We start from the raw sequence: 16,600 nt of genomic DNA, 5'->3' as shown, positions 1-16,600 counted from the left end.
GAGAAATTTTATCATTATTGTAAGAACAACATAAAAGTAGATGGCACTGCTTATAAGAAGGCATTAACAAATTAAAACTAACACTTTAAATATACCTAGCTTTGGCTGCATGTTTCTTCAGACAGTAATTCCATAAGTAGGTATGGCTAAATCTAAATATATTCTAATTAATTCTAAGAAGTACACCTTCTTAGACAGCATGTGCAATAGCAACAAAATGGAAACAAAAATGAAAGAAGCCATCTAAATAAAACATAGCACCTCAAATGTTTAGTTTTAAGTGTTTACTTGAAATATTTCAATACCAGTAAAAAAAAAAATACAAACACACACATCCTTCAACTAGCGATATTTTAATAATTCACAATACTAACAAATACGTAAAAAGTGATTTCGCCTCCTGTCACCACCTAAAACATAGCTTTGAAGAATGTGTTCTTTGACTTCTAACCTCTGCTCTTCTTTAGAATTACCTGGGCAGGGAAATAAAAGAAAATTCATATTATACCAGTGACATATATTATACCTGAGGCAAATCAAGCAAACCAACAAAAGGTTGGAGTCCTATGTGCATAATACGCAAAACTCAATTTGGAAGGTGATTAAGGAATATACTGCCTTATAAATGGTCTTCTCTAAATAGTCTACTTTTCTCAATAAATGTAAAACAAACCTAGACTCTCAAAATCTAGTTTTATTTTTGGTTAGCAGCAAAGTGCTTAACAGTTACGCCACCAGGACTCCTTTTAACAACCCTAAAGCAGTACAAATCCATTGCAACATAAAATACCTTATATTTTGTTCAAAATTCTATCAATTTGGGGACCAAGACGAGTCATTTTATGCCGGATACCTTGTGCCAAAAACCCGTTGCCGCCGAGTCCATTCTGACTCATAGCAACCCTATAATTTCCAAAACAAATAGCCCATGGAAGAAATAAAACAATAGGAGGTCTTTATTTATAAAAAGCCTGGGAGCATTAGACCAGAATACCTCCAAAAATTGTTTAAAGAACTTATCTATTACTTTATGTAAGCATACCTATAGTTTATTGATAAAAACAACCAAACCAAAACGAAACCCACTGCTGTCATGTCAATTCCAACTCATAAGGACCCTACAGGACAGAGCAGAACTGGCCCATAGGGTTTCCAAGGCTGTAATCTTTATGGAAGCAAACTGCCACATCTTTTCCTCACACAGTGGCTGGTGGGTTTAAACTGCTGACCTTCAGGTTAGCAGTCTAGCGCTTTAATCACTGCACCACCAGAGTTCCTAAAAACAAACAAACAGACCCTACATTTGAAGCACATACATACACACACTTCAGGCTCTTATGCCTCATTTTAAAAATTATACTGACATTGACCTTAACGGGCTAGAAATGTGCAGAAATGTTTGTATTTGCAAAAGAATATGAAGCACCTAAAAAGTGCCAGGGTATACACATTCCTAGACTTCCACAGAGGTGCTCTTGACTCATAGTACCCCATGTGACAAAGTAGAACCGCACCACAGGGTTTTCTTGGCTATAATCTTTACGGGAGCAGATTGCCAGGTCTGTCTTCTGTGGAGCCGCTGGGTGCCACCAACCTTGGGTCAGCAGCCAAGTACTTAATCACTGTGCCACCATGGCTCCTTCTCTGTTAGTATCGATACTTCAAATGAAAGTATTATATATTCAAATAAATTTACAAAATGCTGAGTTAAAGTGCAACAAATTTTTTTTACTATAGTTCTCAAACTTCTCATAGTAATACACATTGTAAACACTGTAAATATTCAAGAAAGAGGTAGAGTATATTAGGCTGCTGTGATGGTTAAGCAGCCTGGTGGCACAGTGGTTAAGAGCTCAGGCTGCTAACCGAAAGGTTAGCCATTCGAATCCACCAGCCGCTTCTTGGAAACTCTTATGGGGCATTTCTACTCTGTCCTATAGGGTCACTATGAGTTGGAATCAACTCAAAGGCAATGGGTTTTTTAACGGGGTGATGGTTAAGACTGTGTGTCGACTTGGCTGGGCCATGATTCCCAGTGTTTATATGTGATCACCCCCACGATGGGATCTGCTGTGAGTAGCAAATCAGTTGAAAGGGAGTTTCCTTGGGCATGTGGCCTGCATCAAATCTAAGTGAACATTCTGACTTTTGCCTCTGATCCTGCAGCTGCCTCCTGTCCGTCTGACCTCTGGATCTTGGAACTTAAGCTAGCACAGCTTATCTGCCAATCTTGGGATTTGTCGATCTTCAGAGCCTGTGAACAAGGGCCCTGCTCTCCAACCTGCCGATCTTGGGTTTGCCAGTCCCTGTGATATGTGAAACAGGAGAAATCTCTACCCTGATCTACAGACTTGGGATGTTCCAGCCTCTACAAATGCATGAGCCACTTCCTTAATATAAATCTTTCTCTCTGTATATTTATACGCTTTATTGGTTCTGCTTTTCTAGAGAACTCAGCCTAAGACAGTTATCTATATTATCTGACCACAGAAATTTTTGTGGTGGGCCCTTTATTAATATCTCTTGGAATTAATGTTCTCAGGAACACATTCAGAAAATTCTGCCCTAGGCATCATACCCTTAGATAGAAGTACCAGTAAGAATCAATCTCCTCTGATTATACAAGAAATTTGATTCATAAATCACCAAATTATCAAAACAAATTTAGGAAATTAGATAATTTAGGAGTATTTAAAATAATCAAGAACAAAGTAAGTTTTTGATAATTTCAAGGTAATAAACCTTTCCTACCATATAAAGCCTGCTACAGTCCTACACTGGGAGCCCTGGTGGCACATTGGTTAAGAGTTATGGCTGCTAACCAAAAGGTCGGCAGTTAGAATTCACCAGCCACTCCTTGGAAACCTTACTGGGGCAGTTCTACTCTGTCCTATAGGGTCGCTATGAGTCAGGATACACTCATCAGCAATGGATTTCCGGGTTTTTTTTTTTTTTTTTTTTTTTGGTATAATCCCACGAGGAGCCCTGGTGGTACAGTTAAGTGCTCAGCTGCTAACCAGAAGGCTGACAGTTCAAACCCACTAGTCACTCCACAGGAGAAAGATGTGGCAGTCTGCTTCCATAAAGACTAATTTTGGAAACGCTATAGGGCAGTTCTAGCCTATCCTAAAGGGTAACTATGAGTAAGAATTGATCCACCAACAATGGGTTAAACGAGTTATAATCCCACAGATTAGCAGCCAAAATTTAATTTCTCCCTAAATGATGATAGATCAGTAGCTATTAATCTTTCTATCATAAATCCATAATATACGTATAGGGGGGAAATATAACTCCATAATTAAAACCCAGTAACGTGAAAAGCCAAGCTTCAACTCAGTCAACCAAGCTGAAGAGGAATCCAAATATGAATGAGATGATGTGGAAGTGAGGAAAAGAAATTCAGATTTTTACCTTTGCTGCAGCCACGACATGCTCCTTTTTAATTGTTCTACACTTACTCTCACTAGCATTTATCCTGGACTCTTCTGCTAATCGATGAATAAACAGTAAACAGTTCAGATGAATCTTTAAAAGAGAAAATTTAAAAGGATTTTTAAACTCTAACACTGATGCTTTGAAATAATGACTTTTAAAATTAAAGAATCCCAAAACTTACTTTATACTACTTACAACAGTGAATTTACTTATTGTGATTAAGTCACTTAACTCTTCTATTTAATGCTATACAGAATTTGCTTAAATATATGTCCATCTTAGATTCCATAAAAGAAACTTACTCATTGCAATATATGAAACCAGGCTATGTAAGGCAGACCAAAGGCATAAGCAATAACATTACTGTAAAGCATCATTACATATCAAACCTTACGTAGGACTCTTTATTAAGTAACAAATATTCCTGCTTTATGTATTATAAATTCTAAGATAATTTTAAATTTCCAGAAAATTTAAAATAAAAACACATTGAATATATTTTAGGCTAATTGTTTTTATTCTAAATTCTAAGATCTAAAAATACTTTCAACTAGATATTTAAGTTGAAATATCTATTTACAAACATGTTAACTGAAATTATAATTTGCTGAATTGAAAAGTGTATGTACAAAAGTAATCTTACATATCATCTGATAACTATCATAAAATAATCATATTTACCATCAGTAACCTTTAAGGATCTTTTTAAAAAATTATTTAAAATAGGAATATAAGCAGAGAGGACAAAATTCAAAAGCCTATAAAGAACTATAGTTATATAAGATGTAATCATTGTGGGAAGCTGGGTAAAGGATACCTGGGAGCTCTGACCTATTTTTGTAACTTCTTGTGTACCCATACTTATTTCTAAATTAAAATATTAAAACCAAAAGTCCTCAAGGTGGACAGGTGAAGCACAGGGTATTTTAAGGGTAGTGAAACTATTCTGCATGATAGTACAATGGCAGATACATGTCATTATTCATTTGTCAAAACCCATATAACTGTACAATACAAGGAGTGAACCCTAATGTAAACTACCAAAACCAAACCCATTGCTGTGGAGTCCATTCAGACTCGTAAGTTAATAACAATGTAATAACATTGGTTCATCAATTGTAACAAATGTATCAAAATAATGCAAGATGTAAATAACAGGAGAAATTATGTGCAGGGAGGAGAGGAGGCATATGGGAACTCTGTGCTTTCTGGACAATTTTTCTATAAACCTAAAACTGCTCTAAACAAAAAGATGTATTTTTTAAAAAAGTCTACAAAGAGGTATTGCTGTTGTGTGCCATCGAGTCGATTCCGACTCATAGTGATCCAATGTAACAGAGCAGAACTGCCTCATACAGTTTCCTAGGCTATAATCTTTATGCGAGCAGATTACCAGGTCTTTTCTTCCACAGAGCCGCTATTGGGTCTGAACCACCTGCCTTTTGTTTAGCAGCCAAACGCATAACCATTTGGTACTATCAGGTCTCCTTTACAAAGAGGTAAACTGTACAAAATAAATCTCTCTCTCCTATCATCCCCCAGTCAACCATGGTTGTTTCTTATATATTCTTACAGAAACAAGCTCTACATATAAGCAAAAACATATATAAAATTATTCCTCATTATCTGACCTATCTGAATACGCACAATAACAGTTTTATTAAATATTTTACTGAAATTCACTATGCAAACAGAAAAACTACTACACAAGCTACATTCACTTACCAGTGAAAATAGTTAAGATGCATACTACCAAGCAGGAGAGAATGCAAAGTGGACTTCAGTCCTATCTCAATTCTCCCTCTAGAATCATACTAGTGCACCTTGATTTAAATTATTACTAACATCTTGCCCTTCCTTGAGAGTTCATTCCCCCTGGGTCCCAATCTTTGCTTCTGCCGGTTGCCTGCAGACACTAGCAGCTCAGATCCAGTTCCATTTAGATGGTATCTTTAACTTTTTTTTTTTTTTTGGTTATTTACATCATATATACTGCATTCTTTGTAGTACTTTAATACTAAATTTTATCTTTGTACAACCACAACCCTACAGTTCACTAAATGTTAAATAACTAGGTAATCCGGTGTTTTAAATGCTTTACACTATGCAGAAATCTTTAATGGATTGTTATATAGATTTCAGGAAAATTAGCGGTTTGGGAGTTTAAATTTATTAAAATGAAGACTCTACAGAAGAAAATAATCTCTTAGTACTTTTTTGACGTACTGTCTTCTCTAACTATCCTAAGAACTATGAAGTAAAGCACCCCAATTCTGATTCTTTATACTACTATACCATTTCATTCAATTTTTATTAAAATTCCAATGACATCTCATTTTCTTCTACAGCAAAAACATTCCGTATGTCACAATTTCATCTGCTAATCTTTATTTTTGCTTCTAAAGATAAATAGCTTCCAGATACTCTCAGGTTAAATTCCTAATTCCTTAACTAAAAGGAACTTGGCTAGGCCTCTCCAGGTTAATCTCTTACCTTTTTCAGCCTCTTTTTTTTTTTTAGTTCTATACTAGGTTTTCTGAATTTCTTTCAGTATTCAAATGCAACCTTGCCTCCAGGCATCCTACTGGTTTGCAGCCTTCCCTAAAAAGTCCAAAGTCCCCCAATATTTAAGTTTATGTGGACTCTTGGCAATCTGAACACTCTATCATTGCATGTACTACGTTATACTGTAATTTTCCACTTACCTTCCTCAATGTATTATAAAGGCAAGAACTATGTCTATCTTCTTCAACATTGCATCCCCAGTGACTTTTAGCTCATTGCTCAATACATAATAACCAAAACCAACAGGGACCCTATAGGACTGAGTAGAACTGCCCCATAGTAGTAATCCTTATGGGAGCAGACTGTCACATTCTTCTCCCACAGAGTGGTTGTTGGGTTCAAACCAGCAACTTTCTGGTTAGCTGCCAAGCATTTCACCGCTGCACCACCAGGGTTCCTTCAATACATAACAGGTAGTCAATAATTTACTGAACAAGAAAAAGATTCCTCCATATCCTTTTTTTTTTAATCAACACCCAATTTTTTTTTTAATCAACCTCAAATAAACCACATCTGTTGTGACACTTAGTTTATGCTACTAACCTACATGGAATGCATGTCCTTTTCTCTCTACGGGTATAAGTTATGAATAATGAGACAAATTACATTTTTTTAAACAACCTATTCCTGTGTTATAAAACAGTTAATTGAATGATGCCACTCAAATGCACTATGGCTTAAATTAAAATGGTCAGTACAAAAACAAGCTTCAAGGTAGTTACCCGGGCATTCAAGCCTGAAAAAGGAAGCTATTCCATCAAGGATTTACTTTGAGGGAAAAAATCAGCTTGCTTGAAGGGTAAATCAAAAGGTAATTTACACACCATATTTTCATCTTGACTAGCTAAGTTACCAAAAGAATAGGCCAGCTTGACTTCCTCCCTTTGTCATAGTACTTTTGAATTTTATGTAACCATAAATACCCATTGAACACTAATGACCGAAGACAAGATGAGCTGTGGAATGACATCAAGGACATCACACATGAAGAAAGTGAGAGGTCATTAAAAAGACAGGAAAGAAAGAAAAGACCAAAATGGATGCCAGAAGAGACTCTGAAACTTGCTCTTGAATGTCAAGTTGCTAAGGCAAGCAGAAGAAATGATGGAGTGAAAGAGCTGAACAGAAGATTTCAAAGGGCGGCTCAAGAAGACAAAGTATTATAATGACACGTGCAAAGAGGTGGAGATAGAAAACCAAAAGAGAAGAACATACTCAGCATTTCTCAAGCTGTAAGAGCTGAAGAAAAAATTCAAGCCTCGAAATGCAATATGGATTCTACAGAGAAAATATTAAACGGTGCAGGAAGCACCAAAAGAACATGGAAGGAATAGAGTTACCATACCAAAAAGAATTGGCCGATGTTCAGTCATTGCAGGAGGTAACATATGATCAGGGACCAATGGTACTGAAGGAAGAGGTTCAAGCTGCACTGATGTCATTGGTGAAAACAAGGCTGCAGGAATTGACAGAATACCAATTGAGATGTTTCAACAAACCGATGAAGCGCTAGAAGTGCTCGCTCATCTATGCCAAGAAATTTGGAAGACTAACTGGAAGAGATCCATATTTATGCCTATTCCCAAGAAAGGTGATCCAACAGAATACAGAAATTATCGAACAATATCATTAATATAACACGTAAGTAAAATTTTGCTGAAGATCATTCAAAAGCTGCTGCAGCAGTACATCAGCAGGGAACTGCCAGAAATTCAAGCTGGATTCAGGAGAGAATGTGGAACGAGGGATATCACTGCTGATGTCAGATGGATCTTGGCTGAAAGCAGAGAATACCAGAAAGGTGTTTACCTGCTTTTTATGGACTATGAAAAGGCATCCCGCTGTGTGGATCATAAGAAATTATGGGTAATGTTGCGAAGAATGGGAATTCCAGAACACTTAATTGTGCTCATGAGGAGCCTGTACACAGATCAAGAGGCAGTTATTCGGACAGAACAAGGGGATACTGAGTGGCTTAAAGTCAGGAAAGGTGTGTGTCAATGTTGTATCATTTCACCATACTTATTCAATCTGTATACTGAGCAAATAAACTGAGAAGCTAGACTATAAGAAGAAGAAAGGGGCATCAGGATTGGAGGAAGACTCGTTCACGACTTTCAATATGCAAATAACACAAGGTTGCCTGCTGAAAGTGAAGAGGACTTGAAGCACTTAGTGATGAAGATCAAAGACCACAGCCTTTAGTAGGGATTATACCTTGACATAAACAAAACAAAAATCCTCACAACTGGACCAGTAAACAATACCATGATAAATGGAGAAAAGACTGAAATTGTCAAGGATTTCATTTTATTTGGATCCGCAATTAACACCCATGGAAGCAGCAGTCAAGAAATCAAGTGACACATCGCATTCAGCAAATCTGCTGCCAAAGACTTTTAAAAGCGTTATAAAGCAAAGATGTCACCTTGAAGACTAAGATGCACCTGACCTGAGCTATGGTGCTTTCAATTACCTCATATGCATGCAAAGCTGGACAATGAATAAAAAAGACCGAAAAAGAATTGACACCTTTGAATGATGGTGTTGGTGAAGAATGTTGAATATACCATGGACTGCCAAAAGAACGAACAAATCTGTCTTGGAAGGAGTACAGCCAGAATCCTTCTCTGAACCAAGGATGGGAAGACGATGTCTCACATACTTTGGACATGTTATTAGGAGGGATCGGTCCCTGAGAAAGGACATCAAGCTTGGCAAAGTCGAGGGTCTGGAAAAAAGAGGAAGACCCTCAATGAGATGGATTGACACAGTGCCTGCAATAATGGGCTCAAGGGTAACAACGACCACGATAATGGGCAGGACCAGGCAGTGTTTCATTCTGTTGTACACAGGGTCACTATAAGTCGAACTGACTCGATGGCACTTAACAACAACAACATAAATACCCAGACACTTGCATAGCATTGCTCTGTGATAAATCTGAAAGCTAACTAAGTCACAAGAAACCAGAACAATTTGTTTAGATTTAGCAGATATAATCACTAGTACTGGTGCTGGGGATACACACATATAACATCAAATACACAGTCAAATAAACTGAGAATCAAACAATAGCAAAAAATCCAGTGCAGAAGAACTGTAATACAAAAGAAATTATGAGTAAATTGCTAGAAATGACAACAATTAATCCATGTGTAATTACCATGCATTTCCATCATTAATTGTATCATCAGAATTGTATACTCGGTGTATTGTACTAAACAGTAGTACAATTCAAAATTCCCTGTCTAGTGGGAGAATCAAACCCATAAAGAAATTAGAAACAAAGGTCTGACAATAAACTATAAAGAGGAAGGATAAGGTTGATCTTTCCTAAGGAAATTAAGGAAGGCTTCATGGAGAAAGTGGAACCGGAGTTCGCAAAGTGAAACGGAATGAGGAAATTTTCAGGTAAAAGAAATATCATGTACAAAAGACAGCATAAAAGTAGCTTAGTTTTGTGTTAAAGATGGGAGATACAAAAGGAGGACAAGATACAGTTCCTCCCCTTAAAGAAACTATACCACACTGGAGACAACGTCAACGTACAAAACTCCTAGAAAACAGTGTTAGAGTGCCAATAGCTAAACTGTAGTACATACACTCTGACTGCTGAAGAAGTTCCGAAAAATAAGAGATCAAAACAGACTGCCTTCATTGTAGAAAGCTTCATGGATGATGTGGGACATCTGCTGGGTAAGATTATGAAGTGTCAATGGCAAGCGTAAAACTATAAGCAAAAAAACCAGAGTAGAGGACTGGCATATAGGACAGTGAAGGAGAATTAATCAAAGCCACAGAAGGCAAGCATACCACCTGGGAATAGCTAGTAGCCAAAAGCAACCTCTGAAACTGCTTGAAATTTCATATCCCCTTCCTTTCTGTGCCACTTGGATCCCGCCACACCATGAAGCCATGTGCTCATGGGTCACTCTGGGGGCAGAGAAAGGTGCCTTGAAAGAAAGGCCTGGCAATCTACTTTCAAAAAATCAGCCACTGAAAACCCTATGGTGCACAGTTCTAGTCTGACACACACGGGGTCGCCATGAGTCAGGACTAACTCCGTGGGAACCGCTGTGGAAAAGAGGTGGAAAAAACCATGTGTCTTAAGAACAGCTGGAATCATGCATTCTCAAGACACTCTCCATGCAGTATGCCCTTGTTACCTACAAATCCTTACCATTATCTCCTAGACGATCTGTTTCCTATGGCTTAAACCTAGGGATGTAATGCCCATTCAGCTACAGGGATTTGTGTCCCAAGTATTCAATACACAAATTCTGAATTTATTTCAAGACAGAAAGATTATTACAGAGTGGTTTGGTTGGGCTATTTTTTAGCAAAGCACTATGCTTCAGGCACCCAACAACAATAATTCTTCATGATTTCATTTCCACACAGATGATCCGTCCATTTCCTCGCCTCCCATTTCCAAGACCTCCCCTCTGCTTCTGATCTTGTCTTCTACCCTATAAGCCATTCACTACCATGGTCATATACTGTTGCTATATGCCCACGAGTCCATTCGGACTCCTAACAACCCTATGTGACAGAGCAGAACTGTGTCATAGGGTTTCCTAAGCTGTAACCGTTAGGGAGGAGCCCTGGTGGTGCAGTGGTTAAGAGCTACAGCTGCTAACCAAAAAAAGATCAAAAGATCGGCAGTTCCAATCCACTAGCTGCTCCTTGGAAACCGTATGAGGCAGTTCTACTCTGTCCTGTAGGAGGGACTATGAGTTGGAATCAACTGCAGGGCAACAGATTTGGTTTGGTTTTTGGAACAGTTAAGGAAGCACATGGCTAGGTCTTTTCATTATGGATCAAATAAACAGACTTTAGTGGTCTTGTCCGAAAACTGAACTAATAGGTGTTCTGTTATTTGTCTAGGAAAATAAATTCACAGTTGAAAAGTATATTACTTACAAGTAAACTTTTGGAACAGGGGTCTTTAGGAAGTATCCTAAAGTAGAATACGGAAATATGTTTAGTTAGCAACATAAAAAGAGAAGGAAGACAGAAAAGGGAGGGAAGTGCTTAAAAGGCATGTCAGTATGCCTTTTACAACAGTTAAATAAAAATGACCCAGCCTGAACTCCAAAATCTAGTTTTAAAAGAGTTTATCTTTCATACTCTTCGCAAATACACTAACCACAGTGGGAAACTGCGTTTTTGAACAGTGATATTTAAGAACTCCAAGCAAGAACTTTACGTTAGTTTTTTCAAGCTGATATGCCTAATAGCCTTCCTTTCAAAAAAGATCCAGATAACTACATTTCAGCGGTCCCCGGAGCAACTAAACGTCAGGAATATAAACTGACGTGCCAAGCTGGGGCTAATCTGATAGTCATTGCTGGAAATGCCTTAAACGTGGGCCTGAAGGGCTGTAGATTAACTGGAGGCGGCGACACAAACGCTGGGGTTTATTTCCTCTACCTTCTCCTGCCCCACACACAGCCCAAGGAGAAACGAAATCTCACCAGTAAGTCGCCATTAGTCTCCAGACGCAGGTGAGGCTTCTGTTGCTTCATGGCGCGTTTTAGAAAGCCGCGAGGAGCCTTCCGCTTTATGTTCTTCTTTTGGGGAACTGTGGTCGAGAGCGCCATTTTCCCCCTTAGGTACCAGCTGCCTTAGTTTCCAAGGTACTTGGCACGACACACCCGCTGCTGCCAGCTGAGGCAGGGAGAATAACCCAGGTATTCCGACTTTTCTTCAGGCCGGGAGATAAAAACACCACCGTTTGAATTCGCCGCCAACGGAGCGTGCTGGGCGCTCCGCAGTGACGTCACAGAACACAAACCCCGCCCCCCGGAGGCGCCCGCTGTTGGGTGGAAAAATACAACGATGGGCGGATCCAGGGCGCTACGTGACGTCGTTAAAGGGCTAGGCTTCCTTTAATCCCAGTGGTTTGCACCTGCTCTGGGGAGCTGTTTCTCCTATCGTCCCTTCCCTAAAAATGTTCAGAATTGTAGAGAGATTAGTTGTTGTACCAAGGCAGCTACACTTTCTCCCCACTCTCTCACTCTGTCCTGTACCTAATATTAAGTAGATTTAAAGACATTTGTGATGTTTTATCAGGATTCCTAAAAAAACTAATTGCTACACTTTTACATAATCCATTTGACCATAGCTGAGGCCTGTTCATGATGCTAGCTTTTGTTTACGAATGTAATTTTAGTACCCCTCCCATTTAACCTTGCAATATCTTTAAGGTGTATTTCAAATGCTACTTCTTTGAAGCCTTTACTGCTTCTCTAAGCAATAAATTTCTCTACCTTCTGTGCTACTGTGGAAGTAGTTATCAAACTGCAATGTGCATTAGAATCATCTGGAGAGCTTGTTAAAACAGTTTACAGGGCCTCACCCACAGCCCCCAGAGTTTCTGTCTGATTATTAGGCTTGGGTGAGGTTCCAGAATTTGCCTTCCTAACAAGTACCCAGGCTATGTTGATACTCCTAGTCTGAGAATCACTCAAAGAGATCCACTCTGATTTTAATTGTAATTGCCTGTATTAGTACTGTTACTATACTTCTGGTGGTGCAAGGTTAAGCATTCAGCTGCTAACTGAAAGGTTGGCAGTGGCAGGAGAAAGGCTTGGTGATCTGCTCCCATAAGGATTACAGCCTAGAAAAACCTATGGGGTAGTTCTACTCAGCCAAATAGGGTATCTATGAGTCAGAATCAACTTGATGGCACCCAACAACAACAATTCTTCATGATTTAATTTCCACACAGATGATCCTTCCACTTCCCCTGCCTCCCATATCCAAGACCTGCTCTCTGTATTTAATCTTGTCTTCTACTCTATGAGCCACTCACTACTATAGTCATATACTATTGTTGTTGTGTGCTCTTGAATCCATTCCAACTCATAGTAACCCAATGTTACAGGGTAGAACTGTCTCACAGTGTTTCCTAGGTTGTAATCTTCATGAGAGTGGACCCCTAGGTTTTTCTCCCTTAGAGTGTCTTATGGGTTCCAAATGTTGATCATTCAGTTAGTAGCCTAGTGCTTGACCTGGCTTCTGGTCATATACTAGGCTTTGTCATTACCAAATACCATCTTCTTAATTGTCTCGTTTTTTGATCTCCCACCTCCTATCTTTTGAATTTACTTCCTCATGTATACCAAGATACCACTGGGATCACGGTCTTCTATCTTTCTGTCCCTTACATCTCCCACCCCTACTCTACTTCTTACTCTTCCTCCTGTAGTCCATCGTGCATCTTTATTATATCCTCTTGCATTTCTCCTCGTTTCTCTAGTCATTCATTTTCTTCCCTATTCTTACCTAACAAAACCCCAGCCCTGCTTAAGTCAAAATCTCAACCCATTCTATGATTGCATCTGTGTATTGACATTGGCTTAAGAAAAACACACAGACAGGGGGAGGCAGAGGAAGATGGCAAAGTGAGTGGACACTCCCATTTACTCCCCAGCAACTAACATGCTGAACAACAGATAAAAAGAAGCACAGGTTGAAATCTCAGAACTCCGGAGAGCAGCTGGATATTAGAGAGTCGGTGTGAGTCCAGAAGCAAGGGAGAGAATGAACAGGGTCAGCACGGAAGCTGAGAGATCCTATTCACTAACATCAGAAACACTCACTCATCACAGTCATTTTGGGATGCAGCTGGGTAACATCCCAAACAAGGAACACAGAAAAGAAGTTAATCTAATTTTTTAAGGTGGCGCAAATTGGCTGTGGGAGTTCATGGGCCACACAATTGGGAGGCAGTGAAGAAAGACCGTGGCACTGCATGAGAGTGCTGTTGAATCTCACTGAGGCCTTAGATGGATGAGTACTAGCCTAGAAGGAACTTCAAGGGCTGCAGGGCAAGGGGAATACTGCAGCTGAGAGGCGACAGAGGAAACTACCCACAGTGGGACACTGTGGGAGTGCCCGTGCAGTAACACCAGTGAGGGAAAGACAGAGAGAGCTCCCCGCCATTACCACAGCATCTGTGATACAGCTAAAATCCCCCTGCCCTTCACTGTCTTAGTTATCTAGTGCTTCTGTAATAGAATTACCACAAGTGGATGACTTTAACAAACAGAAATTTATTCTCTCACAGTCTAGGAGGCTAGAAGTCTGAATTCAGGGTGCCAGCTCCCGAGGAAAGCTTTCTGTCTCTGTCAGTTCTGAGGGAAGATGTTTCTCATCAGTGTTTACCTAGTCTAGGAGCTTTTCAGTGCAGGGACCCCAGGTCCAAAGGACGCACTCCACTCCTACCACTTCTTTCTTCGTAGCATGAGGCCCCTCTTCTCTCTGCTCACTTCTCTCTTTGAACTCTCAAAAGAGATTGACTTGAGATACAACCTAAGCCTCTAGACTGTGTCCTGCCTCATTAATATAACTGCCTCTTATCCTGCCTCGTTAACATCATAGAAGTTACGATTTACAACACACGGGATAAATACATCAGATCACAAAAATGGAGAACAACCACATAATACTGGGAATCATGGCCCAGCCAAGTTGACACACATATATTTGGGGACACAATTCAATCCATAACAACATGCATATTAAATTCTAGAGACCAACCATCCAGAGCTCCTGAATCAGCTCTAGTTTTTCCACCTCTTTAAAGAATGCAGGTGGTATTTGGATAAGGATTATATTGTATTTGTAGATTGCTTTGGGTAGAATCGACATTTTCACAATGTTGTGTCTACCTATCCATAAGCATGGTATTTTTTTCCATTTATGTAGGTCTGTTTTGGTTTCTTGCAGTAGTTTTTTGTAGTTTTCTTTATACAGGTCTTTACATCCCTGGTTAGGTTTATTCCTAAGTATTTTATCATTTTAGGGGCTATTACAAATGGTATTGTTTTCCTAATTTTCTTTATTGGTGTATAGGAATCCAACCAATTTTAGTATGTTTATCTTGTATCCTGCTAGTCTGCTGAATCATTCTATTAGTTTCAGTAGTTTTCTCATGGTGTTTTTTGGGTTTTCTATATATATAGTATATATAGTATCATATCATCTGCAAATAGGAACAGTTTTACGTCTTCCTTAGCAATCTGGATGCCCTTGATTTCTTTTTCTTGCCTTATTGCTCTAGCTAGGATTTCCAGCACAATGTTAAATAGGAGTGGTGATAAAGGGCATCCTTGTCTTGTTCCTGTTCTCAAAGCGGATGATTTCAACCTCTCTCCATTAAGAATGATGTTGGCTGAGCCCTTTATTATTTTGAGGAATTGCCCTTCTATACCTATTTTTTTGAGAGTTTTTATCAGGAATGGGTGTTGGACTTTGTTAAATGCCTTTTCTGCATGGATTGAGCAGATTATGTGATTCTTTTCTTTTATTTATGTGGTGGATTACACTGATTGATTTTCTGATGTTGAACCAGCCTTGCATACCTGGTATGAATCCCATTTGGTTTTGGTGTATTATTTTATTTATATAATGCTGAATTCTACTGGCTAGAATTTTGTTGAGAATTTTTGCATCTGCATTCATGAGAGATATTGATCTGTAATTTTCTTTTATTTGTGGTGTCTTTTCCGGGTTTTGGCATCAGGGTTATGCTGTCTTCATAGAACGAATTTGGAAGTATTCTTTCCTTTTCTGTGTTCTGAAGTAGTTTAAGTAGTACTGGTGTAAGCTCTTTTCTGAATGTTTGGTAGAATTTTCCAGTGAAGGCACCTGGGTCAGGGCTTTTTTTTTTGTTGGGAGTTTTTTTTATTACCATTTCAGATTCTTGTTATGAGTCTGTTCAGATTTTCAGCTTCCATTTGTGTTGGTTTGGGTAGGTAGTGTGTTACTAGGAATTTATTCATTTCCTCTAGGTTTTCAAATTTGCTGGAATATAGTTTTTTGAAGTGCTGTTATGACCATTTTTATTTCCTTTGGGTCTGTTTTAATGTCCCCTATTTCATTCCTTATTTCGGTTATTTGTGTCCTTTTCTGTTTTTCTTTTGTCAATGTGGCCACTGTTTTGTTGATCCTTTGAAACAATCAACTTTTGGTTTTGTTGATTCTTTCAATTGTTTTTGTATCCTCTATTTCATTTATTTCTGCTCTGATCTTTATTATTTCCTTTATTTTAGTGGCTGTGAGCTTCTTTTGCTGCTCTCTATTTGTCCAAGTTGTGTAGCTAATTTTTTTTTATTTTGTCCCTTTCTTCCTTTCTTATGCGTGCATCTGTTGCTAGAAATTGACCTCTGAGCGCTGCCTTTGCTATATCCCAAAGGTTTTGGTATGATGTGTTGTCATTCTTGTTTGATTCTAGGAATTTTTTTTATCCCACCTTTGATTTCTTCTATTACCCAGTGGTTTTTAAGTAAGGTGTTATTCAGTTTCCATGTATTTAATTTTTTGTCCTTGCTCTTCCTGTTGTTAATTTCTGCTTTGATGACATTGTGACGAGAGAAGATACTTTGTATTATCTCAATGCTTTGGATTTTGTTGAGGGTTGCTTTGTGGACAAAAATGTGGTATATTCTGGAGAACGTCCAATGTGTGTTGGAAAAGAATATGGCCTTTAGATCTTCTGTATCTTTGTTGAGTATCATTCTAGATGTTCTGCCCTTTACTGAGAGTGATGTGTTGAAGTCTCCTAGTATTATTGTGGAACTCTCAA

The 16,600-nt window shown here is 38.7% G+C and overlaps 1 protein-coding gene across 1 annotated transcript; it reads right to left on the bottom strand.

Moving 5' to 3' along the window:
* Positions 1-269: 269 nt before the first annotated feature.
* CENPW (centromere protein W) lies at positions 270-11,801 on the bottom strand. The gene is made up of 3 exons (XM_003404235.4): positions 11,484-11,801; positions 3,415-3,528; positions 270-473 (listed from the first exon to the last, which is right to left on the bottom strand). The coding sequence occupies exons 1-3, from the start codon at positions 11,607-11,609 to the stop codon at positions 447-449; spliced, it is 267 nt and encodes an 88-aa protein (XP_003404283.1). The 5' UTR covers positions 11,610-11,801; the 3' UTR covers positions 270-446.
* Between the last annotated feature and the right edge of the window lie 4,799 nt (positions 11,802-16,600).

This window comes from Loxodonta africana, chromosome 1 (assembly GCF_030014295.1).
Source record: "Loxodonta africana isolate mLoxAfr1 chromosome 1, mLoxAfr1.hap2, whole genome shotgun sequence".
Classification (NCBI taxonomy): domain Eukaryota; kingdom Metazoa; phylum Chordata; class Mammalia; order Proboscidea; family Elephantidae; genus Loxodonta; species Loxodonta africana.
Note: the sequence above shows the minus strand (reverse complement) of the source record. Positions and strands in the feature narration are given on the sequence as shown.

What these genes read in the sequence shown, in the direction of transcription:
- CENPW (XM_003404235.4), bottom strand. Translation starts at nt 11,609, where the DNA reads ATGGCGCTCTCGACCACAGTTCCCCAAAAGAAGAACATAAAGCGGAAG. An exon ending in AGACTAATGGCGACTTACTG is followed by an intron (nt 3,529 to 11,483) that starts GTGAGATTTCGT and finishes TCTCTTTTAAAG; the next exon opens with ATTCATCTGAACTGTTTACT. An exon ending in ATGTCGTGGCTGCAGCAAAG is followed by an intron (nt 474 to 3,414) that starts GTAAAAATCTGA and finishes TTCCCTGCCCAG; the next exon opens with GTAATTCTAAAGAAGAGCAG.